The sequence below is a fragment of the Artemia sp. Qi Xiang Cuo genome, unplaced genomic scaffold (assembly GCF_049724085.1).
Source record: "Artemia sp. Qi Xiang Cuo unplaced genomic scaffold, ASM4972408v1 HiC_scaffold_2950, whole genome shotgun sequence".
Lineage (NCBI taxonomy): Eukaryota > Metazoa > Arthropoda > Branchiopoda > Anostraca > Artemiidae > Artemia > Artemia sp. Qi Xiang Cuo.
In genome coordinates, this window is record NW_028300348.1 from 334,596 (window position 1) to 361,000 (window position 26,405).

The 26,405-nt window shown below is 37.4% G+C and overlaps 1 protein-coding gene across 1 annotated transcript in view; it reads left to right on the top strand.

The window, feature by feature from the left end:
• Positions 1-21,699, top strand: part of LOC148938769 (uncharacterized) — a gene marked incomplete at its 3' end in the record, with an annotated part of 160,790 nt that extends 139,091 nt beyond the window's left edge. The window contains exon 6 of the mRNA XM_089107551.1: positions 21,511-21,699. Coding sequence (XP_088963677.1) covers positions 21,511-21,699 — 189 coding nt within the window. The remainder of the gene's footprint in view (positions 1-21,510) is intronic.
• Positions 21,700-26,405: the final 4,706 nt, after the last annotated feature.

A 26,405-nucleotide genomic window follows, 5' to 3' on the forward strand; every position in this document is an offset into this window, starting at 1 on the left:
ATTTATATGGTTTTTCCATTTTCTAGAGAAAACTGTTTAAAGGTCCTATAATTATTGGCAGTAAAAGTTTGAAAAAGCTACCGCCCGCTTGAAGTAGACGTTTTCTTTTAAAATTTTTTCCCTTGTTGTTACAAGCCAAGGCGCGTACAGTGGAACGATGTTGCTTTGTCTGTTGTCTAACACCTTCTGGCAGTTGAACATTGCCCTCAGTTAAATTTAAACAAAGTTCAGATATTAGATTAATGATATCATTGTCAACACCATGTTTGAGTATGGCCTTCCTAAGCAAGGGTTTTGAAGTGCTTAAAACGGAAAATAAATGCCGTTGTTCGTGTAGTTTCTTCAGTGTCATAACGCCAACTAATAGTCTTTTCTACTGTTCACCGGAATATATACTGAAATTTCATTGTCGAAAATGTCGGTGACTACATGTAGATCCTCGGGCGTTCTCTGATTAAGATCCAGCAAAATGTAACCGTAGGGTTTATTAGTCGCCTGAGTGTACGCTGACAACAGAAATTTAGGGGCGCCGGGATATATCTGTTCATTGAGATTTATTAGTGAGCTAGAATCACGAAAAACTCAATAGATAATATTGATAGTGTAATTCAAAGCAAGGGTTCGCATACATTTGCTCTGATGAAACAGATTGTGTAGAACTAGGGTTATGGAAATGTGTTCATGGTGGGAGCGAACGGTGAATAGTTGTAGCATTTCCTGTGAGAACTGTTCAATGGATTCAGCCAAATCATCAATAATCAGCCATGAGTTCGGTTCTATACTATTGAAAACATCAAGTCCTCGTATGAATTGTATTGGTATGGTTGTGGCAATAGCTTTTATTTGATCGTAGGACTTCTGCCAAATAGTATAGCAATAGTAGATTTTTTTCGGCTTTTCCAAAAACATTTTATCACAATTTTTAATTATTTTAGTTAAAAGTGTTGTTTTCCCCGACATTGAGGGCCCACACAGAAACTATTTGAAGGGTGTTTTAAATTGATACATGTTACTACTGCTGCTGACAACAGTCGGACTACAACTAACTGTAAATCATACGTGTCCAATGAATAAGTATTAGTAGTAATAATTTTCCCATAGATCTATCTACGTTAACAAGAACAACAAAAAAAAAATATTTAAAGATCATTTATTTGCAACTTTAAAACTATTTTTCTTCAAAATGAACAACGACATAAGAATAACACTTTATGTTCAACAAGAACGACAAAATTTCATGGTCATTTAATTCGGCAACATTAAAAATCTCCTTGTTCAACATGAACCTGACAATGATAAAAATGACAATTTTTGTACAACATAAAAAAAACACTTTTTGTCCATCAACAATAACACTATCTGTACAACACTTATTGTCTTTAAACACTTTTTGTCCAGCAAGAACACTTTTCTGTACAACAACAACACTTTATGTACATTAGTAGCAAACACACACTTTTCTATACAACAACAACAACACTTGAAAACAACAACAGAAGAAAACACTTGCAAATTGATAGCACAGTTAAACATTATGAATTTAAAAATGGGGTCCCCCTCCCTCACCCCCCAGGAGCTGCGGGGCCAAAGGCCAGCCGCGGGCAGGACCCCTCACCCCCCAGGAGCCGCGGGCGGGTCCCACCCCCTCCCCCGGAGCCGGCCGCGGGAAGGGCCCCCCACCCCCCGGGAGCGGCGGTGGAAAATGGATTATACACAATAGTTGTCGTCACTGCTGCTGCTGCTACAGGTTAGGTTGGGTTAGTTATGGTGGTTAGTTAATTTATGAACGGGTTGGATGGTTAGAGCATTTAATTTATGAACGGGTTGGATGGTTAGTCGTTGGGTTAGTTGGTTAGTTGGTTAGGTTAATTTATCCAGACCAAGTTGATTGCGATAGTCCATGCATTCAACTCGGTCTGAAATACGGTAGTGGCCATGAGGTAGCACACTTACATCATTCTCGAGCACATAGACTTTGTCGGGTATACAGGATATTGCATTTTTTTTCCACTCTTACAGTATAATTTCTATACTGTAGAGAGCGAATTGTAAGCACTTGTGCTCTCGGCACTAGTCTACTTTCTACACAGTCTCTGTACACGCTCATGTTGAAATTGCTATTTACAAAATGTGTAGGCACCCCTTTACACGCCTGCTTTTCATCCCCACTATGAGTTTTAACGCAATAAACTTTAGGACCCGGGAACACCCCCCTGGATATCAAATCACTCCCCGTCTCTGATTTTAACATTAATAGTTGGTTGGGGGCTTGACGTATCACCAACTTGGGGTAGAGGGACGGATTCCAGTTGGTGAAATCCATCCGCGAGCTGATGTGTTCCCCCTTTTTTAGATCACCCAATAAATCCTCGGTTTTTACCTTTAGCAGCAGAGAAACTGTATTCCCATAGTAAACTTGAACCTCCCCCTCCCGTGGCCATTGCACATTGCAAACATTTTAAAAAAATTACAACATGAAGCTTTTTGAAAATTTCTAGGACTGGAACACCGTCCACTATGCTCTTGGTCATTAACATCTTCTGCTCTTTCCAACGGAGAAGAACCGTGCTACCCTCTATGCCCGTGAGTAATGTACAATTAGAGTTACTAATAATTCTTGCCCATACTACATTGAAAGTCACGACGTCGCAGTATGGTCTAATGTCAGTGCTGACACACATTTTTCATTACGCTGAATTTGGAACAAGCTTATACAATTTCGTTTCGACTTTGAAGTTTTCCCTAGAATGTTAATCGACAATAATAGCTATAAAGATCTTCAAGTGACCTTTCTGATTGAACAGCAGGACCCTATGTATTTTGTGAATCTTTAAATCATTTCTTTCCATACAACGAAAAATCAAATGGTGAACCACGATATTCACCTTAGGCTCCAAATCCGCAATCAGTTTTTGCTTAGAGGGGGTCCAGTGAATCCCCATATCCTCGACAAATGATCAACTATTGGGACTTAGTGAGGCTCTGTCCACTGGCCGATTTACAGAGGGAAAACAAAATCTCTGACCGAATCGTGAAGCGCCAGAGGACTGTGCTCGTCAATTTTAAAGAACCAACCTTTTGGCCCATTGTCCTCGATGGTGGTAATGTCGGGGAACTCACAAGGATTCTCAAGCCATTGATAGTTCCCACACGGCAAAGAGTACTGAGACATTGCCGAGGGGTACAATGAGTTCATGTCCAAGAACACTGCATTTGACTTTGCACCGGTGCTGTTTTGTCCGCTCGGATCGGTTGACAATACGCGGTCCCCATGAAAAACATACCCTTCCCTCATTGAACACTCTACAAAAAGGTGTTGATCTACATCTGTCATTATGCCTATTTCCTCCCTACTAATTTTTAGAATCAAATCCATCACCAAATGGGGTTTGGAAAAATAATAACCTATATCCAGCCCGAACTCTGAATAGATTTGGTCTGTGTTTTTGCAGACTATGTCCAACAGAGCTAAAACGTCACTAGCCAAGCACAGTCAACAATGATACCACCTATTTTTACAATTCCCCTTAGCCCACACCTTCTTGAGAAAACTCATAGTCCTCGGCTGTGCTTTCACTACTGGTGAGTAAATTGTAAAAAGCTTCAATTGGAGGTAGTTTCACCTCGCTTAAGCGAGTGCCAGAACATTAATATTCGTATGCGTACACTCCTTTGCAGGTCAATAGGTCATACATTTCACAGTCTGGAAAGTGCTGTTTAAGCAAGGAAAAGCTATCAAAATTGTCGCTTTTCTGCACTTGAATCAATTGACTCAATGTCTTGGGAAAAAAACTAAAGGAATCTAAAAACCTGATTTTATTCCAGCGCGTATGCCCATTATTCACTGCCTGCCATTTCAGCTCGAGAAGCAACAACTTCTCGGCCGATTTGGGAATAATATTATAGGAAAAAGAATTATTTACCCATGGACGATCTACTCCCCCTCCCTCCCTGTGCATACGTGCCAGTGCCGATAAAATAAAATTTAAGTCGTAATTTGCATTGTGCATAAAAACTGGAATAAAAACTGCTGGCTAACATTTAAGTTACAAGATTGATGCGCTACCCCTCTAAAATTACTACCCCCAGATGATCTTTCCTGCCCAAAGTGATTATGGTCTCTGACTTTCCCCTTCCCCCCTCTAGTGCCTTTAGTCCCCTTATCCCCCTCTACAAACTCCCCCTTACAAACGCAACATGTTTTTTTATTTTTAATCGCGAGACGACCCTCTGCAGACAGCATCATACGATAATGCGAGTTTCTCAAACGAGAAATAGCGCCATTAGCTGTGCCAATTAGTTTAGTCAGTGCTTTGACCATGCACTCCCCCTCATCCAACGTTTCAACTATTTCTAACAACTGCATGGTGTTAGAATTGTCTCTTTGGGCATGGGCATAGGACACTGCAATAGCTTGATGTTGTTTGATTCGGTTTGGAAATCGAGGATCGTTCACCTCCACCAGCTTAGCTTCACAGTCTAAAGATATTTTGTTGCACTGGAGGAGGGTGTTTTGAAAATTTTTAAAACGTAAAATGGCCCTATCCCCTGAAACCGTTTCCACTGTCTGATAGCCATACCGTCTACAGTTCTTCATATGATCCCGTAGTTTTATATCACTACGGAATCGAGACAGGCATGTCGAACAGTAGAAACATTCCACCCTTTTCTTACCCTCCCCCAGAATTTCTACTGATGTCTGTAATAGAATTAAAATGGCCAATTGAATTGGCAAAGTCACTAGATGGTGGTGTATACAGCAACCAAACCCAGTGTTTGATCAAATCAACTGACGGCCCCCTTACTGGGAAAACCACCCCCTTCTTTTTTAAACGAACCCCATCTTCAAATTCAGTTTCAAACTGAACCACAGTAACGCCTATATTTAAATGTGCATTACCCCTTTCAAAAATATCAATGGATCTTAGCGTCACTGGGTATTTTTCCTCTAAACAAGTGAAATCTACAATTGGGAAATTGGACCCGTCCTTCCCATGTACAGCCCAATCGTCTAAATTCGTCTTGGTAGCGTCACGTGCTAGAGGCTCGAATGCTGATATGAGTAAACCATACTTGAAACATTTTTGACCTTTCTCAAAACAAATCCGCTGGACACCACGACAACCTACTAAATCTGGATTATCATTTAAAACTGTATCCCTTTCATACCCTGCCCCCCCCCCCCCTCTTAAAATAAAATCTTTTCTTAAATTTACAAATATTCACAATTAAATTTTCAACATATAAAACTGCAGAGCCACTCCCATTTTCATTATAGTTAGCAAGATGAGTAATAATTTGAACTATCCACTCGCAAAAAACACCCTCAAAATTTTCTAAATTTGGATCAATCAAACGCATCTCGGAATTTATACAATGATGGCCAACTTCACTTTTCCCCTCATTTAAATAGGACACTTTTAAAACAATTGAACCTTAATTGATTCCCTCCCCCCTCCCCACAATTGAATTTGGTTCTCCAGCAGTGCACGAATTTTAACTACATAGTCATGCACAACTTCTACAGGGTCAAACACAAAATTACCTCCCATAAGTGAGTTACACGGGTCCCTAAAAGTTACAGTGTAGACAACTATCGCATTCAAAATGGTATTAGATAATTGAAAATCGGAAAATAGTGTCAATTGGACATTACCCCCCTCCCCCTCTTGTATATTATCAACACTCCCTCCACATTGTTCAATATTTGGGGTATGGGAATCCGCTTCAGTTGTTTGAAGTGGAAGTAGGGTATCGGAGGCTAGAGGAGGAGGATTATCTGTTAATTTATTTGTAAAATCATCCAAAAGCTGCAAGGTGTTTTGACTCAAGTCCCCCTGCCCAATTGAGCTATTATCTACATTTAAAAATTTTTCTATAAACTCATCAATATTATCTGGTATTTTACTGTCAGATAAAATGTTATCGTCCCATGTTGAATTGTTGGAGTGGTCCTCTCGTTCTACAACTGATGAATATGATGATAATGATGATGATGATGACGAGTATGGTACCAATGGTCCAACCTATAAATGAAAAAAAGCTTATTTTCAAAGTCTTTAAATCACCCCTACTGTTTAAAATTTGGAGTATTATTCATATATTATTTAAAACGTGCTTAGTATTAGTAGTAGAAGTATGCACATAGTAGCATTTGGTTAATTCACTGTTCCCTACTCTATCTATATTCTGAAAGTTCCAACTTAATATAAGATATTTACAATCTAAAAATGACATAGAAGGCAATTTGATTTTGTTCAAACAACCCCCCTCAATTTCCAATATTTAATGCTCCCCCTCCGAGCCGGCCATTGCGGTGGTTTCCCGCGAGTCTTCCCTCGGCACGGGGAGCGCCGCTTCTCGGGCCCACCGGTGCTTCCCGGCCGCCACGGCGCACAAAGCTATCTTTTTCTTAGAAATTCCCGGTCCCATACTTTTCACCAATGGTGAAGAAACAGTTTTTTTTTCACTTTACAATGATGGTGATAGAATTGAGGCATATCCCCCCCTTTTTACATACCGTCCTAAAAAACCGTATTGTTGGGCAACATAACAATTTGGAAATAAGTCGTTTCGCCTACTTCCCGTACAGGTTGTCTAGGAGTCCAAATGAGCCTAATTATTGTACAACTCGTCTGTTCTGTTTACATGCTTATTCTCTCGGGAACAGTACAATTAAATTAGAGAGCACTTAGCGGCTCTTATTGAATGTCTCTCGTCCAAAATCTTAGCAAGTTGTAAGGTTGAAAGCTGTCAAAAATATTAAGCAAATTAGAATCCATATGTGCAATAGATAAATGGGATAATCTCTGTCCTTCCCTTAAAACTATTATATTCAATTGCGAAAAATAGCATTTTGAGTTTCAAATGGTGAGATAGCAGTAAAATAGAAATTCCCTAAAAATATTATTATGAGATAGCGAAGAGATAGCAATAGTGGAGACAGAGCAAACTGCAAAGATTAGAAAAAGAAAGTGGTCTCTTTGACTAACAAAAAAATACATCACATTTAGATATCTCTCAGGGAGGGGGAAGCCAAGAAATTTAAAACACTGGCTGGGGGCGAGAGGTTAATATTTTAATATCTCTGAGACACACTTTTACAGTGTTGAAAAATAGTGAAAAGAAAAGACTAAAAAAAAACATTGGAAGAAATAGATATATATTTCTATAGTTAGAGGTAAAAATGCTCACATTTGCAAATCCTGGCTGCACTTGTGTGCCAGATGGTCCGGGTAGTTCGTGTTGGAGGATGGACGGTGCGGTAACATCACGCTCTTGTGTAGACGGGACAGGTATTAAAGGTCCATGGAAAGCAGCCATCCACTCGCTCTTTAATTTTCGGCCTGGCTGCTTTGCATTCTGCGTGGATGGGACTTTGACAGTCAACAATTGTTTTGGGGTCGTGTAAGGGCCAGCATACTTAATAATGGATGGTCTCACGGGGCCTCCCTCGTCCTCTCTTGCTTTCTTAGATGGAGGGGGCACACATTCTTCACAATTTGCCTTAAAGAAGAGAAAAAAGTTAGTATGGAAAATAATTTCCCCCCTTTTTTTACAGAAGTAAAATTAGTATCCCCACCCCCACTAACCCTAATTTTGTCTAGAAAAGCATTTATCGCAAAGAAGCCCCCTCCCCAGCATTTTCAGCAAAGCAAAAAGTAAAATTTTGCAAGAAATATATTAGGCTTAGAAATCAAACGTTTTTATTACACAGCTTGTGAAAAAAAAATCATGACAATCAGTAGTCTATAGCCTTAGGATAGAAATCAATGTTTCTATTTTTACCGTTTAGAAAAAAATTAAATGTTCCAGTCTATAGGCTTTAAATAAGATAAAAAGATTTTTAACACACAGATTGTATGCCTAAAATTTGTGATCATAAGTTAAAAATGCTATTCAATTTACGCATAATATAAGCTTCATGAAACTCCTAAAGACTTTTCTTTCTGTCCTTGCATATCAAAGTTAAAAACCATAGTTTTCCCGCCCCCCCCCTCCTGGGAATATAAAATAAACTGCATCGAAAGAAAGCTTGAAAAAAATTTAAAACGTGTCTAGAGACGCAACGCATATATTTACACATTTGTTTTTTTGTCAAATGGTTTACATGTCTATACATCGAATCCCCCCTTACTTTTCATGCGAAGAAACAGTTTGTTTTCACCTTACAACAAAGCTGTTAGAAGCGAGGCATTGACCCCTCCCTCCCCCTTTTACATATTGTCCTAAATATATTGTTAGACCTTAATATGAAAATAATCCGTTTCACTTCTCCAAATAGAGATTGCGTAGGCCTGCGCTTAATTATTGCAATTGTCTGAAAGTGTTTTTAATTTGACGGAGAAAAAGAGTTCCTTTGACTTGGCCGCTATCGTAAACATACAGGAAAAGGGGGAAAAACCCATTATAACCTCGCGCAGAGTATTATTTAAAAACAGAGTGGCATAATGCCTTAAGAATTGACAGAAGTCAGTGGACACTTTAAATCACAATACAGAAAAGTAAGAATTTTTCGAAAAGAGAATTATTTCTATTGCGAGAATTATCGTTGTAAAAACAGTGGGGGGGGGGTTGAGGAGGGTTTAGGTAGTAAAAAGAACACCTTTTACGTTTTCTATCGAGTATAAAGATAGCATAGTGGAGTTTTTGGGGGGGAGGGGGACTTACCTAAATATACTGGAGGGTGACCAAGGAAAATAATTTTATTTTGAAAATAAAAAATTAAAATGTACTCACATTGCTAATTGTGGCTGCCAAGTTTTCAAGCTCATCAATAATATCCATTCTTGTTCTTTCAACTGTGTCACAATACTTTCTGATAATTTAATCACAATGCATGTCCGTTATATACGAAATCTCAAGGGCGAATTGTTATGTAATAGGGAAAATCATATGTAAGCGAGTCTCTGATTGGTCTAGAAAGGAGATGTATCCGAGTCTCTGATTGGCTGAGAAGGAAACACGTGATCCTGTTTCCTATTCCTGGATCTTAACATTCGCCCCGAGCGTGCACTTGGCCAAAACATCAACAAAAACAAATATATTGACCTCGGAAAAAGAGGTCATTGACCCACTTCGATTATGCAATCATTCTCCCTGGGGATTCCATGCCCTTATTTGGTGCCCCGTCAGCATTAAACTAAATTGTAGATGGCAGCAGGGGTGAGCAATGGGAGTCAATAAGGCCTTTCTACTCACGTCCTTATTCCTCAAAAGTATCCGGTAGAAATTTTAGGATAGCCATTTATTTAAAAACAGTCCAAAGATCACATAACAAGGCCTTTGGGGTTGGCACAACCCCCTAGAGCCTGAGGGCAAGGGTTGTAAATTATGCCCCGGGGACATGTGTGAACTTTGAAGGAGGCTCATTTGAATGTAAATTCAAATTTATAGTTCCCTCTTCAGAGTCAAAAGTGATGAAGGGCAATTAGACCCCCTCTCTCTGACACCCTCTTTTTCCCAAACTTATCCGATCGAAAACGTGAGATAGACATTTTGTTCACAATAGTTGAATGAGCATATGACAATGCCTTCAGGGTGGACACAACCCACAGAGCGCTGGGGCAGGGGATGTAAGCATGCCCCGGGATATGGGAGATTTTTATGGAACGGGTGGTCGCATAAGCTTTGGATCGGATGGGGCCCATTTGATTGGAATTTACAGACTCTAATGCCCTTTTTAAGAGTCAAAAGTGAATGAAGGGTAACGAGCCTCTCCGAATCACCGAAAAACATCCGATCAGAATTCTAAGTGTCTGAGGTATTTCTTTCAGAATTGTTGAAAAGTCCATTAATTATGTCTTATGGGATGTTAACCTCACCACAGTCCTCAAAGCAAGGGCTGTAAGTTAGGCGATTCATTCACTATTTGCATATAGTATATGCTATTGAGGAAGGTGGGCATATGGACTTTTCGTATATCCACGAATCTGGTTCTACGTCCAATCTAGACCATATTGTTAGCTCTAGTTCTTTGCCAGTATGTAAGGTTCTTGTCCTTCCTAATAGTTTCACTTCGGATCATTTCCCAGTTTAGTGTATTATCAGTAGGCCTACCTCGTTTTCCGCTGCGAATAATTCATCGGTATTCACTCAGAGGTGGCATGAGGTTCCGGTATGGCGTAAAATTAATAAAGAAAAGTTTCAAGATTCTTGTGATCTTGTTCTGTCAAAAATTCGCGTACCGTTTGACCAACTTATGAAATTCTCTCATCGTGATGAAAGAGATGCGCGGCTACGTCTTAATATTCGTTACGCCGAACTGACCGATGCTCTTCTGTTTGCCGAACCTCAGGGAGTTCCCAAGTCTCGTGCCAGACAAAAAACTCAAGAAAAGGGATGGTCGTCTAACCCTGTTGTTACAATTAGCATGCGACCGAGCTACCTTCTGGTACGGGATATGGAAAGAATGTGGTAGACCACACTCAGGAGTAGTTAAAGAGATTTAGAGTTGTATCTAAGCGTAGGTTTGGGAAGGAACTTACTCGTCACCGTTTGCAGTTGAAATTTGAGCTTTGTGAAAAAGTAACTAAATATCCTAATCTGTTATGGAAAATGTTTAATAAGAAGGAGTCAGCGGGTCCCGAGCCAGATATCCCGTCTTTAACATGGATAAACTATTACCTTGATGAATTTTCAGCCCCAAAACAGGATCTTAACATTTTATTATTATTATTTATGTTCAAGAATAGCTTTCACTCCTCCTCTCATTAATTCCAGATACAGATTTCCTAGTTACCCAATCACAGGTGGCATCCACAATTTGATGGTTGAAAAGAAAGAATTCGGCTGGCAGTGACCGCGTATTCACCCTCCACTCTAGCCGTTGCAGCCCAACTTTCATGGGGCGCCTAATTCTTCTCTTTCAGATGATCTTCACTACTGGAGTCGTGCCATCGGCATTCAGTACTGGGTCGCTTAGGCCAGTCCCGAAGAAAGGAAAAAGTACTCTGGAATGTGCTTCGTTCAGACCGATCACAGTAGCACCAACACTTTGCAAAATCTTCAAACTTTTGGTCATTGATGAAATCCAGGAAAAAAACTGGACTCCCTCTTCCCAGTTTGGGTTCCAGAGGGGTCTTGGTCTGCGGCCACGCCATTTCTGCTTTGGCTTCAGTCTTGATTGACGCTGATAAATCAAAGGAGTCTATTGTTATAGGTCTACATGACGTTTGCCTTGCCTGCGACTCACTTCTCCATGGCCAACTCATTATGGATATGGGAAAGAGAGGTGTACAGAAGGACATCCTAATACCCATTAAAGACATGTACGACCACCTACAGGCTGAATTCCTACTTCCTGGCCATGGTCGAGCCCTCACTGAATATACACCAAGACGTGATGCTGCCCTACCAAGGGAATCCTGTAGTCCCCGTAAATAAGGGTGCTCGACAAGGATCAGTCACATCTCCTTGTGCCTTTAAGTACTTTGTGTTATTAAACCACAGTCTACTATCGAGACAACATGCATAGCTCGTGGCATGGACGTTACAATGATAGCCTACGCCAATGACATTCTGAACCCCGGCCGCACAGTCGCAGGTACAAATACCACCTTTTCCACACTACAATCAAATTACAGTCGCAATGGCCTTGAATTTAACCCGCAGAAGTCTGATATGCTTCTTTTCAACTGGCGCCAAGAGAAGAGGTCTCGTCTATGAGGCTGGGAGAACTGTCTGTAGCCCCTGTCTCGAAAATTATTTACCTTGGTTTACCAATTGGAAAGGATCTGAAAACTACCCGCCTCCTTCATATTGATCATCTCCGTAAACGCCTGGCTTTTGCTTACAGTAGAGTAGTCTCATCTAAAATCCGTTTCAACCGTTAAATTCTGGCTCGACTTTATAACATAGTATCCCTTCCCCATTTCCAGTATCTAAGCCCGTTTTGGAGAATTTTTCCCGAGCCAGAGAAAAGAAAGCTCAGATCCGCATTTTTTAATTATGTGAAATTCTTGTTGCGGCTCCCGCCGTGGACAAGAAATTCGCACCTTGTTAAAAATTTTAAAATTGCGGACCCGACGGTAGCTATAATTGAACAAATTAAATGGTACAACGAGAAAGTTTCTTCCCGCGCTTGGTACCGTTTGCTAAGACAGTAAATCGCTGTCCATTTAATTTTATTTGCACATCTCTTGTCATATTTAGTCTTTTTACCGTCTCTTGTCATATTTAGACTAGTTGTTTGAGTCCGTTGATTTTGACTTGAAGTTATCAATTATTTTGCTGTAGGTTAGGTTAGGTTAGCTGAATTGAAGTTATCAATCATATTGCTTATTTTCTTCAGTATTGAGAGTTTAAGAAATAAAATTTCTTGTGTACCTGCAGTGCAGTGTATAATTGAGTTTTTGTTTCTCGTCTTTGTAATTTGTTCGATTATATGTAATCTGTTGTTATTTGTTTTTTGTGTTTGTTTTTTCTTTTTTAGAAAAAAAATCCGTCTTTTGTACCTTTTTTTGACGGGTAATAAATAAATAAGTAAAATAAATAAATATTTGAACTTTACTTTTAAAAAGACCACGGACATTCAGGCGACCCGGCTAAATGGTAACATAAACTCTAAAAAACAGAATTTTAATCCAAATGCACACATCGAAAAAATTGGCTTATTGTGCTGATTTCAAATATATAAGTTTCATTAAGTTTATTGTTACTCATTACAAGGTATGAGCCTGAGAAAATGTGTCTGATTTTGGAAAAAGGGGTAGTTTTGACGGGTAATAAATAAATAAGTAAAATAAATAAATATTTGAACTTTACTTTTAAAAAGACCACGGACATTCAGGCGACCCGGCTAAATGGTAACATAAACTCTAAAAAACAGAATTTTAATCCAAATGCACACATCGAAAAAATTGGCTTATTGTGCTGATTTCAAATATATAAGTTTCATTAAGTTTATTGTTACTCATTACAAGGTATGAGCCTGAGAAAATGTGTCTGATTTTGGAAAAAGGGGGGAACGTCCCCTAATTTCTCATATAATCCTATTTAAAATCACACAATCAGATTCAGCGTATCACAAAACCCTGCTGTAGATGTTTCAAGATCCTATTTGCAAAAATGTGAAATTTTGTATTTTTGCTTAGAAGAAAGATTACGGATGGGTGTTTATTTGTTTGTTTCTTTTTTTTGTTTTGTTTTTTCAGGGGTGATTACATTGCCCCAGTGTCCTAGAATATTGTGAGAGGGATCATTTGGACAGAAATTAAAAATTCTAGTGTCTTTTTTAGACTTTATACCTTAGTTCCTCCTGTGACTCCAGAGGCACCCAGGGTATCCCCGAAAAGTCTCCAGTCATCTTGGAGGTGTGCTGCAGCTAGTACATTTTCCCATTTGTGCTTTAGGGACGCATGTATATTTGACAAGTCTCTTCTGTGTGAACGTAATGGGTGTTTATTAGGAAGGCCTCGTCTTCTTAATCCTTCTGGTTGCCATAAGAGGTCGGAGTTTGGCAAGCAATTTCTGCCCATCCTGATGACATGCCCAAGATAACGCCACCTACGTTGAGGGATAACGTCTGTTCTTAAAGGTAGCTGGACCTGTTGCCTGATGGTGTCATTTCTTATCCTCTGAATCCAGTTTATATTTAGGATTCTTCTGAGGCAAGTGTTTTAGAAAGATTGTATTTTTTTTTCCTTGTTGCTGATTGAGTTGCCAGGTCTCAGATCCATAAAGCACCACTGACAGAACATTGCTTTGGAGCAATCGTAGCTTTAACCTCAAAGAGTATTTTTGAGATTTTCAAACTTGTCTGAGATGGTTAAGCGCCCCGTGTGTTTGTCCCAACCTAAGTTGGACTTCTCTCGCGTTTGAGCCAGTGTTTTTGACTGTATTGCCCAGGTATCTGAACTCAACCACCTGTTCTATTCCGTCATATCCACACTTAATATCAAGAGGAAATTCACTGGTAGCCATGCTTTTTGTTTTATTTGTGTTGACTTTTAGTCCAAATTCTTCTGCTGCATCTTTAAGACTATTTATAAAGGTCTGCAGTCCCAATTTGCAAGTTTCAAGAAGGCTTATGTCGTGAGCAAAATCAAGATCTCAAGTCTGGCCGGCTCACCAATATCAATCCCATATCCCTCACATTTACTTAAGATGTAGTCAACAACCAGGATGAACAGTAGGGGGAGAGGACAAATCCCTGCTTTACTCCTGTCATTATTTTAAAATATTTGGTATTCCCTTGTCCAGCTTGCACACTGCATTCTGTATCTTTGTAAAAAGCGATGATAAGTTTAATACCTATACAAAATTCTTTTTATATGTCTTGCTTTCTCTTTTCCGTCTCAATTTTACGTGTGGAGTTGTTAAGGGTAATTGTCCGGGGTAAATTTTCACTGGAACTGAATTGTCTAGAGGATTTTTCCATGGGGTTTTCCGTGGCTAGGGTTTCTGGCATTGTTTAAAAAACTTTTTTCCATCAGGAGGGAAGTTTCCAGGGGATGAACTTGTCAGGGGAAATTGTACACTGGGGAAATTTGCCTATACAAAGTTATTTTTATGTCTTGCTTTTCCTTTTTCGTCTCAATTTTACGCGAGTTGTTAGGGTAATTGTCATAGGTAAATTTTCACCAGGATTGAATTGCCTAGAGGATATATCCGTGGGAAGGGAAATTTCTCCATGGAGGTTTGGCCAGATTTCCTAGCATTATTGAAAAAACAATCAGAAATTAAATGAAAAAACAAGTATTTTCCACTTAAATTAATGAGCAACATTAACACTTAAAACGAACTAAAAGTATTACGTATATGAAGGGGATTGTCCCCTCCTCAACATCTCGCTGTTTACGCTAAGGTTTGCCTTTTGTTCCAGTTCTTTAAGAACGACTCCTGCAACACATGGGTCGCTTAATTAGAACAATAAGAAGCTTTTTTAAAAGTACTAAAAAACTTTATCCTAAAAAGCGAGGTGTTTATGAGGAGACAATCCCCTTCATACAAGTAATGATTTCTGTTTGTTGTAAGTTTTGAAGTTGCTCCTTACTTTCAGTGGAGAAAACTTCTTTTTTATTTTGTCTTTATAAGATTCGTCAGTTTGGTTCCTGATCTTTTTAATTGATCTTCAAACATGATGCCTTTTGATTAGTGTAAAGCCTTTCATTAAAATAAAACAACAGCACAATAGAGTTCAGTTATTTTCTGTTCAACGCTTAGAATAGTCGTAGTACAATTTTAACAGATGGATTTATTTTCTAAATTGTTTTCCTTTCTATAAAGCAGTATTCTTCTATTGAAATAATGGTATCCATTTCATTGTCTTCGTATTTGTTTCAATAGCGTTAAGTCCTTTCAAAAATATTAAGATCACTATCGGATGGTTTACAGGAAGAGATCATAAAAAACATTGTGTTTATGAGCAACCGTATTTCTTAGAATCTTTGATCAAATTGGTTGAAGTTGTATCTGAAAACTGAAGCATCTGAAGTTGTATATGCAGCAGTAATCTGAAAACTGCAGCAGAAAAAGCTTAGACTTTGGAATACTGAAAAATTCCTAGGAAAAGGATATTATTTCCCCTATGCTATGAAGCATAGTTTTTATTTAGAATAATGGTATTCATCTCATTTTCTATGTATATGTCCTAATGACATCGATTCCTTTACTATGAAAATAGGAAGAAGTGCTTAGAAAAAATTTTCGAATTTTTTTTTAATGAGTTATATTTTCTAGAATTTTTTTTTTGTTCAATTTATAATGTTGTACGATAACATTAATAAGATCTATAGGGTAAAAGCTGCAGGAAATTATATTTCTATGGCAAAGGGGAATAGCTACCCTCTTCTGTGAAGCACCACTTTTCTCAAACAGCACCCTGGGATTGATTAAGTGAAGCACGACGCGTCTCCCACGTATTTTTCTTCTGGGCCTTGTTCAAAGCGTCATTGAAACTTGGAAAGGGCTAATCCACTTGAAAGCTCTACTGCCCTTTTTGAGGGCTGAAATTGATTGGAAGAGAGCCATCTTAGAATTGTATCTGGACATTCTACTAACCCTCCATTGTAGTCGACCAAATTTTAAGCAGCTAATTCTTTCAAAACGACGGATAGTCTAGAAATTGTGCATCAAAGGGGAACATTATTCACACAGCCCAAGGGTAAGGGTCTTAAATCATGTAATTATTCAGTTCTTCAAAGATACATTTTGGTTTAAAAGGAGGAAATGTCAAATCTTTTTCAAACCAAATCTTGAAAGGTATCCTGACATGAATTGATTGCAGACAAAACTAGGCTCCTCTTCTCATACCTCGAACAGCCCATATGCCCGGCATCGGGCCCTGGCAGGTGCTCTGATATACCTCCCATGGCATCAGTTTGATACTTTAGGATGAAAGTTTTACTCCAAATAGACATAATATACAGTAAATATGCCTCCAAGGAGTGCTGCAAAACGCAGCCCCTGGGAAAGGGACATAAAGTATACAAACCGTTCACTATTTACAGATTAGTTTTAATACAAAAAGTGGATATGTTGAACCGTGATTGAATTTGAATTATACAAGACTTTTTACCTAAAAGTGTGAACACTATTTCTGGCCTTCTCAGTCAAGATGGTGGCCAAAAGGAGTTTAGTCTGAAAAATTTCTGACATCCAAGTGTTTGCCTTGAATGCTTATTTGGTCTAAATGGGCGCAAATGCATGAACAAACTTTTGTTGGGTAATAGGATTTAGAAATTACAGGGCAAGAAATTAACCATCAACACCAAAAGGAGCTTTCGAAATTAAAATACTTTCTATAATCCTATTTCAATAGAAGTAAGCTTTTCGGAATATTCTCGATTTTTTAGACCGAAAGGATCTACTAGACTTGCAATTTAGGTTAACAGTTGGCCTATTTTCGGGTTTTGACGTTTTGAACCGCTCTGAGAAAACCATCTGCCCTACACCCATCTGCAAGGGTTGAACATCGTACATGTAGCCCATACAAATATAATCCATGACGATCGATTTATCCAGAAAGTAAAATTTGTCCTATCCCCACGAGGAGAAATAAGAAAGCTCACCGCTTTTATCTGATTCCTAATACTTCAATTTATTGTTAAAAAAAATTATGTCCAGGGATGTCAACTATAGATAGCATGGAAGGGAGGGCATTTGCCCTCTCTCCTGGATTTCGGAAATACCTTATTGGGGGTATTATCATTTACAAATAATTGTTTTGGTATTTTCATTAAAAAAATAAAAGAATATCAAAATTATCCCCATGGATTTTGAAAAATGTTTTTGCTCCCTCCCCCTGATAGCTACGCTTCTGTGAATTAATGCTGCTTATGATAGTATTAATCGAACCAGTAATAGTTTTTAAGCACTAGATACAATACTTTGTCCACCAACAGACAAATTTTTGTCACAGACAAAATCCATTTTGTCAAGACAACAGACAAAAATTTTTCGCAACCAGACAAATTACACTAACTGAAATAAACATGAACAACTTTTGTTAAGTACCTGAGAAAAGGTGTTTCGCAATTTCTTGAACTTGTAAATTATTAACTAAAAAAAAAAGTATTTTAACTGAAAATAAGTTTTTTAACTTAAAACGAACAGAAACTATTTCGTACATGAAAGGGACTGTCCCCTCCTTAACGCCCCGCTCCTTACGCTAAAGTTTTTATTGTTTTAAAAAGTAAAGTTGTGAGAAAGATTCAAACTTTACCGTAAATATTGGGGCGTTGAGGAGGGGACAGCCCCTTTCTTAGACAGAGTAATTTCTGTTCGCTTTAAGTTTTAGTGTCGCTCTTTACTTTCAGTTAGAAAAAACTTCTTTTTTTATTTAATTTCTGAAAATTTTTTAACTAATGCAGGTTCGAATTTGGCTCACAGTACATGAAAAATTCAAACGAAATTTGCATATTAATTTTGACAGATTTATTTCGAATATGAAGGGTTGCTTCTTCCTCAATGCCTTGCTCTTTACGCTTAGGCTGTTAGCACTTTCAAAAAAGCTCCATATTCTAATTAAACGGTCCCTCCGGTTTCAGTTTTAGTAAACAGTCAAACTTTAGCGTAAAGAGTAAGGCATCGTGGAGGGGGCAACCCTTCATATATGGTATAATTTCTGTTCGTTTTTCAAATAATGCCAGTAAATCTGGCTCACCCTCTATGAAATATACCCCTCCCCCTCGCGGAAAACCGCTCCGTGGAAAATTCGTCCAACATAAATTGCACCTCCCCCCCGTCAAATTTTCTCCAGACAGTTCCATACTCACTGAGAATCCCCCTTCCTGTAAAATTGCTTGTGGCCGATTAACCCTGAAAAATTTTCCTTAGCATTCTTTCATTTGAAGTCTTTAATCTCCAACCGGTTTCTTGATCACTCCAGAAATGCCCCTTTCCGTGAAAATTATTTCCCAGAAAACAAAACACACAGAAAAAAAGCCCCTGGATAATTCCCCAGGAACATCTCCACATAGAAAATTTGGCAAAGAAAACGGAAAAACAATTAAAAAGAATTTCGTATAGTAACTCTGTCAAAACCCCCCAGTGTTATATTTCCCCTGGAATATTCATTCCCCGGACATTTCACTCCCCAAGAAAAACTCTCCCCATATAAATCCACCCCAAGCACACCCTACCCTCCCCCCTCCAAAATAAGTGGCTGTATACTTCCCAATAACAAATATTATATGTAAAAAATGGGAAGAGTTCTCAACTAGCAGCCCCTCCCCCGGCAACTTTGGGGGGTCATTTCACACCTAAAAACTTTAATTTCCGTTCGAATGAGCCCTTTTACGATAATCTAGGACTCCTGGGTTGGTACGATCATCCCTGAAAAAAAAAAAAAAAAAAAAGCATAAAATAAACATGCATCTGTGATGTTTCTTCTGGAAAAAAGTCCACATTTTTGCAGATAGGAGCTTAAAACCTCTACAATAGGGTTCTCTGATACGCTGAATTCCACAGTATGATTTTCATTAAGGTTCTGAGAATTTTTGGGGGTCTTTCCCCTTTTTTCGTAAATAAGACAAATATTCTCAGGCTCTTAACTTTTGATGGGTAAAACTATGAAACTTATATATTTGAAATCAGCATAAAAACAATTCTTTTGATATATCTATTGGTATCAAAATTCCGTTTTTAGAGTTTCGGTTTCATTTGTATTGGTTAACTTTATTTTTGAATGACAACCAACATCTGGTGATTAATAAAACTATACAAGACACTGGAATTGTTTATACAGTCGATGAAAATAACAAAAAAGAAAAAAAAAATAGATATCCATGTTTTCAGTAAAAGGCATCGGACTCCGTAACGGTGGTGCTGTTCTTTCATGGCCCTTCAGCCACAAAGTGTAATGAGGGAGGGGTTGGGGCCAGCCACCCAATGCTTTCTCAAAACTTTCCTGTTTACCTTCCCCAAATTTATCAAAGTGTCCATACAAAGCTGGGTTGACTCTGTCTAAGGTTACAGAGTCGCACCACTGACCCCGTTCCATACCAAATAACCAGTGACACCAGGACTTGAACCCCTGTCCCCACGGACAAAAGATTCCAAGTAACCGCTTGGTACCACTTGGTAACCGCATGCTAACCACTCGGCTAGGACGGGTCTTTTAGTAATGAAATAAAAAAAAACAAGTTTTTACAACTGAAAGAAAGCAACATTAAATCTTAAAATGAATAGAAATTATTCCACATATGAAAGGGGCTGTCCCCTCCTATATACCCCACTCTTTACGCTAAAATTTCTTAAGTACTTTTAAAAAACGTTTCAATTTGAATTAAACAGCCCTTGTTTTTCAGGAATCATTCTTATAGAAAAAGGACACTAGCTCGAACTTTAGCGTAAAGAGCGGAATATTTAGGAGGGAGCAGCCCCTTTCATATGCAGAACAGGTTCTGTTCTTTTTAAGTTTCAATATTTTTCGTCACTTTCAGTTGAAAAAACTTATTTTTTTATTTAATTTCTGACAATTTTGAAAAATATACTGGGAAATCCGCCTTTCTCAAATCATGGAAAAAAACGAAAAATTCTTTCATATTTCTTCCTTTGGTGTAAAATTGGAAAAGGGGCGTGGGTGGGGGGCTACCTACCCTCTAATATTTTTAGTCGCTTAATAAGGGCAATAGAAATTTTGATGTCCGATCAACTAAGCCATATCCTGATCTCCTAGGATCAAAGGTTTGATACGATCACCCCTCGGAAAAAAAACACAAACGAAAAATAAAACGTACCCATGATCTTTCTTCTATAAAAAAAAAATGAAAATACTAAATTTCACATTTTTGTAAATAGGAGCTTAAAACTCCTACAGTAGTGTTCTTTGATACGTTGAATCCGACGGTGTCATTTTCATTAAGATTTCTTAGCTGTTTTCCCTTGTATCGAAAATCAGGCACATTTTCTCAGGCTCCTAGCTTTTGTTGGGTAACACTCAACTTGATGGATCTTAAACATTTGGAATTAACAGAAAAAACCGACTCGTTTTACGTATCTATTGATGTCAAAATTCCATTTTTTTAGAGTTTAGTTTAAGTAAACTTTAACAACGTTAAGTAAAAACCTTACTTAACGTCGTTATCACGAAGCGTATTAAAGACTTCTTAATAAATTTTAAAACACGGGGTGTTGTTTTTTTAATTTCCTCCCCCTGTCCTTCTTCTTTTGGGATTTAGTCATTCAATCTTATTTGATACCCCATGATTCTCCAATTTATACGTTAAAAGTTACTATAATTATGATAAAGGTACCACATTATTAGTAAAAATTAATTAATTCATTATATCAAAATTTAGAACAATTCACTCTAGTGAGAAATCAACTACTACATTTGTATTCAAAATGATTCGATACAAACGGGAAAACCTGTGGATATCCATCTTTTTCGTAAGAATTGAACTTGTAAGTTTAATTTTTGATAAAATTCTCTTCTCTGGCGCAGACATGGGGGGAACATAAATTTTGGCACTGGCAGCAACTACAAGATGCAATGAAGGCGCTGCTGATGTTCAAAGTGCAAAGACTGAATGTACAAAACGAATTAAAATGTGAAAGCTATCTTTGAACTATTTGATCATCCAGATTTGATATACACCAAGGGTTCTGACTGAGCTAGTTCCTAGCACTGATCAATATATAATCAAAATGGTTAGGTAGGAGTCAATGGAGAGTCCTAGACGAAGCATTTTGAATTCACTGAAAATATACTATTTGCCATTGTTTCCAAATCTTTGAATTGTCTTTGAATGGAACAAGCGATCCGCCAAAACGATTCTTTTAAGAATGAACTTTACGCGTAGCGACCAAATTTCAAATTGATGCCTGGACCAACTTATAATAGCATTTATGGGGGAAACAAAAAGGACACGTGATTACTATCCGAATATTTTTCTATGTATTAATCCCTTGTAAGACCCAAAGTTTTATTACCAACCATCCCAAGTGGCAAATGAAATCCTGGCTAAACTCATAAAAGAACATCTTGTTTTTCGTAAGCGGTAGGATACAATTTTTGGCACAAACGCGGTCACTTGTTTCTGCTAGTTACTTTTTATGTATCAGGCTCTTCACCATCTTCTCCTGGAAGTTTAAGAAGCAGTATAGGCGGTGAGCCCTATCCTGAAGCTGATGTTTTAGAAGCTACTCATAGAGGACTTCATCGATTCGTCCCTCGACATCATGATGAAATCGAGGTGGATATCGGTGACCCTATTTATGTACAAACTGAAGCAGACGACCTTTGGTGCGAAGGTAATAATTAAAATTTGTCATTTTTTCTAGACATCAAACTACTTGAATTGTAAATGCCATGTTAATACATAGAATTTAAAAAACTGAGTTTGACTTAAACATAATTCGAAAATATGTTATTGTTTTACATAGGGAAGGTGGCAATTGTATTCTCGTCATCATTACATGAGCGTCCAGGTATTTGACAAAAATGAATACTGTTCCTAAGAGAGCGCTTTTGAATTTTAAGATTTGTAGCCATAGTTTAAAAATTCTGTGATTTGTCAATATTATTATCATACAATAATTTGAATCGAATTGTGCTTCTCTAAGAAAATTCATAGTTACTTTTTTAAGATAATACGAAGTGGCTACATTTTAAAAATATCTCGTAAGTAGTGTGCTAAGCAATACTCCGGAAGGGACAGCCTAACGCTATAAGAACATAACCTAAGCATCATTAGCATAACCGTATTAGCACAAAATTTTGGTGAATGACCTAAATATTCCTGTCAGGACATGATTAATTTATATTCGACCTTCACTGAATATGAGGAATGACCAGTTATTATAATATTTAGTATTCAGGTCATGACAATTATATGAATATTTTTTTTATTTCGGTTGAATGAAACTAGTCTTATGACACGCGCTTGAGTAAAGTACATCGGACACATTTTATAATACAAACAGAATTTTAATGAATCAAAAAGCGAGAAATCTGCCACCCCTTTGTTTCTTATGACACACGCTTGGGTAAAGTAAGCCAACGAACTTATGTTTCCCCAATGAATCTTTTGCTGAGGCAGTTAATTTTAAGAAGAACTTAAGGTCATCCATGTCTCACCTTCAAGGGGCCCCCAATACAACTCCCCCAACTTTTGTCACCTCCCTTTATTTGAACATAAATTTTTTGGGGGCTTAGAATTTTTTTAGCTTAAAATTTTTTGGACTTAAATTTTTTGGACTTAGAATTTTTGAAAATTCTTTGAACTTAGAATTTCTAGGGACTCAAAATGTTTTGTACCCTGTTTTGCACAAAGCTCGATAAACGTTTCTTTGCACAAAATGTGTGGTTCAAAATGTCTTGTACTCTGTTTTGCACAAAGATCGATGAAGATACCGTTCTTTCAATCCAATGTGTGGTTCAAAATGTATGGTTCAATATGTTTAGTGCTCTGTTTCGCATAAAGCTCGATGAAAATACATTTCTTTGAATCAAATATGTGATTCAAAATGGTTAATACTATGTTTTGCACAAAGCTCGATGAAGATACCGTTCTTTGAAACAAATGTGTGGTTCAAAATGTTTTGTACTCTGTTTAGCACAAAGCTCGCTGAATAAACGTTTCTTTGACTCAAATGTGTGGTTCAAAATGTTTTGTACTCTGTTTTGCACAAAGCTCGATGAAGATACGTTTCTTTGAATCAAATGTGTGGTTCAAAATGTTTTGTGCTCTGTTTTGCACAAAGTTCGATGAGCATACGTTTCTTTGAATCAAATGTATGGTTCAATGTATGGTTTTGAGTGTCTTAGTTGCTGACTGAGTATCGAGAATTTACTAAAAGCACTTTTGACTACAATAAACTCAGGTAGTTGATAAATTCTGAGTGTTTTAGTTCATGGCTGAGTACCCAAAAAAAAAAAATCACGTTTGACTACAACAACCTCAGCTACTTGGTAAAATCGAAGTCATTTAATTGGTGGCTAGGTATAAAAAAATGGATAAAAAAGAAAGCACTATTGCATAGAACAAACTCAACTAGTAGGTAAATTTAGAATGTCTTAGGTGCTGACTGAGCATCATAAATCTGATAAAAGCACTTTTGACTATAATAAACTGAGGGAGTTGATAAATTCCGAGTGCTTTAGTTGCTTACAGGGTACCAAAAAATTAGTAAAAGAACTTTTGACTACAACAAACTCAGCTAGCTTGTGAATTCCGAGTGTTTTAATTACTGACAGCGTATCAAAAAATTTAATAATAGAACTTTTAAGTACAAAAAAATCAACTACTTGATAGATCCCGAGCTTTTTAATTGGTGACCTAGTATAAAAAAAGTAAATAAAAGCACTTTTGCATACAACAAAGTCAGCTAGTTGATATATTACGAGTGTTTTATTTGCTGACTGAGTAAAAAAAATTTAATGAATCCACTTTTTATACAACAAACTCAGCTAGTTGGTAAAATCGGAATGTTTTAGTTTCTTCTCGAGTAACAAAAATTTAATAAAAGTCTTTTTCACTGCAATAAATTCAAGAAGTTGAAAAATTCCGAGTGTTTTAGTTGCTAGCTGAGCACCAAAAAATTAATAAAAGCACTTTTTACTATAATAAACTAAGCTAATTGGTAAGTTCCAAGTAGGTAATTTCCGAGTGTCTTAATTGTTGACTGAGCATTAAAAGTTTAATAAAAGCACTTTTGACTACAATAAATTCGGGTAGCTGATAAATTCCGAGTATTTGACATGCTTGCTTAGTATAAAAAAAATAAAAGCAGTTTTGACAACAACAAACTCAGCTGCTTGGTTAATTCCGAGTCTTTCCGAGTGTTTTACTTGCTGGCTGAATACCAAAAAAAAATTACTAAAAGCACTTTTTACTACAACAAACCCAGCTTCTTGGTAAATTCCGAGTTTTTTAGTTGGTGACTGATTATCAAAAGATTTAATGAAAAAACACTTTTGCATGCAAAAAACTAAGCTAGTAGGCAGATTCCGAGTGTCTTAGTTGCTGACTGAGCATCCAAAATTTATCAAAAGCACTTTTGACTACAATAAACTCAGGTATTGATAAATTCTGTGTGTTTTACTTCCTGGCTGAACATAAAAAATTAATAAAACCACTTTCGACAACAAACGCACTTTTTAAAATCGGAGTCTCTTAGTTGCTGACTGAGCATCAAAAATTTAATAAAAGCCCTTTTGATTACAATAAACTGAGGAAGTTGATAAATTCCGAGTGTTTTAGCTGCTGGCTGAATACTAAAAAATAATAAAATCACTTTTGACTACAATAAACTCAGCTAGTTGGCAAATTCCGAGCCTTTTAATTGGTGGCTGAGTATCGAAAAATTAATAAGAAGCACTTTTTGCATACAAGAACTTAGCTAGTAGGTAAATTACGAATGTCTTAGTTGCTGACTGAGCATCAAAAATTTAATAAAAGCCCTTTTGATTACAATAAACTCAGGTGGTTGATAACTTTGGAGTGTTTTTGTTGCTGGCTGCTTACCAAAAAACTAATAAAAGCACTTTTGACTATAAGAAACTAAGCTACTTGGTAAATTCCAAGTAGGTAATTTCCAAGTGTCTTAGTAGTTGACTGAGCATTAAAAATTTAATAAAAGCACTTTTGACTACAACAAACTCGGGTAGTTGATAAATTCCAAGTATTTTACATGCTTGCTTAGTATACAAAAAAAAATAAAAGCAGTTTTGACTACCACAAACTCAGCTTCTTGGAAAATTCCGAGTCTTTCCGAGCGTTTTACTTGCTTACTGAATACCGACCAAAATTCATAAAAGCACTTTATACTAAAAAAAACTCAGCTTCTTGGTAAATTCCGAGTCTCTTAGTTGGTGACTGAGTGTTTAAAGATTTAATGAAAAAAGCACTTTTGCATGCAACAAACTCAGCTAGTAGGCACATTACGAGTGTCTTAGTTGCTGACTGAGCATCCGCAATTTAGCAAAAGCACTTTTTACTACAATAAACTCAGGTAGTTGATAAATTCTGAGTGTTTTACTTCCTGGCTCAATATAAAAAAAAATTAATAAAAGTACTCTTGACATCAAACGCACTTTTTAAAATCGGAGTGTCTTAGTTGCTGACTGAGCATCAAAAATTTAATAAAAGCCCTTTTGATTACAATAAACTGCGTAAGTTGATAAATTCCGAGTGTTTTAGCTGCTGGCTGAATACTAAAAAATAATAAAATCACTTTTGCATACAAAAACTTAGCTAGTAGGTAAATTCCGAGTGTCTGAGTGTCTAAGTTTGTAGTAGTTAAAAGTGCTTCCATTAATTTTCTTGATATTCAGCCGACAAGTGAAAGTACTTTTATTAAATTTTTGATGCTCAGTTAGCAGTAGAAGTGACCCTAAAGCTCCCACGAGTACACCAAATATGGGCATAGAGTCATTAGAGAGAACACGTGGTTAATGGGGTCAATGACCTAAATGTCAACAACAACAACATCGACCTTGACATTCGCTGAGAGCGTGCACTTACAACAACAACAACATCGACCTTGGAACACCTGTGCTGTCGACCTCAATTCACCTATCGTGAATCAATAATTCCCCTTAGAAACAACAAATTAATTTCCCCTTTCTTGACAGATCAATCAACCAATGACATCATCTGTCAGACTTTAAAAATTTTCGCATAGAAACGATTCTCCAGGAATAGATCCAAGTCATTAATGTCTTTGCCTCGGAAACAACTCTTTTGGTCGAACTCCAAAGGATATTAATAGCCAAAGGCCATGGAAACAATTCTCCAAGAAACATCTTAGCGATGAATTGTTTTAGCGCGGGAATCAGGTTTCTTATTAATTTGAAATGCATTAGCCCAGGGATGCCAAAAACAAAAGGAACACGCTGAATTACGTTTAGGGACACACACATAAAAACTTACACACACAAACTACACACACACGCAAAACTTACACACACACAAAAACTTACACACACACACACACACAAAAACTTACACATGCAC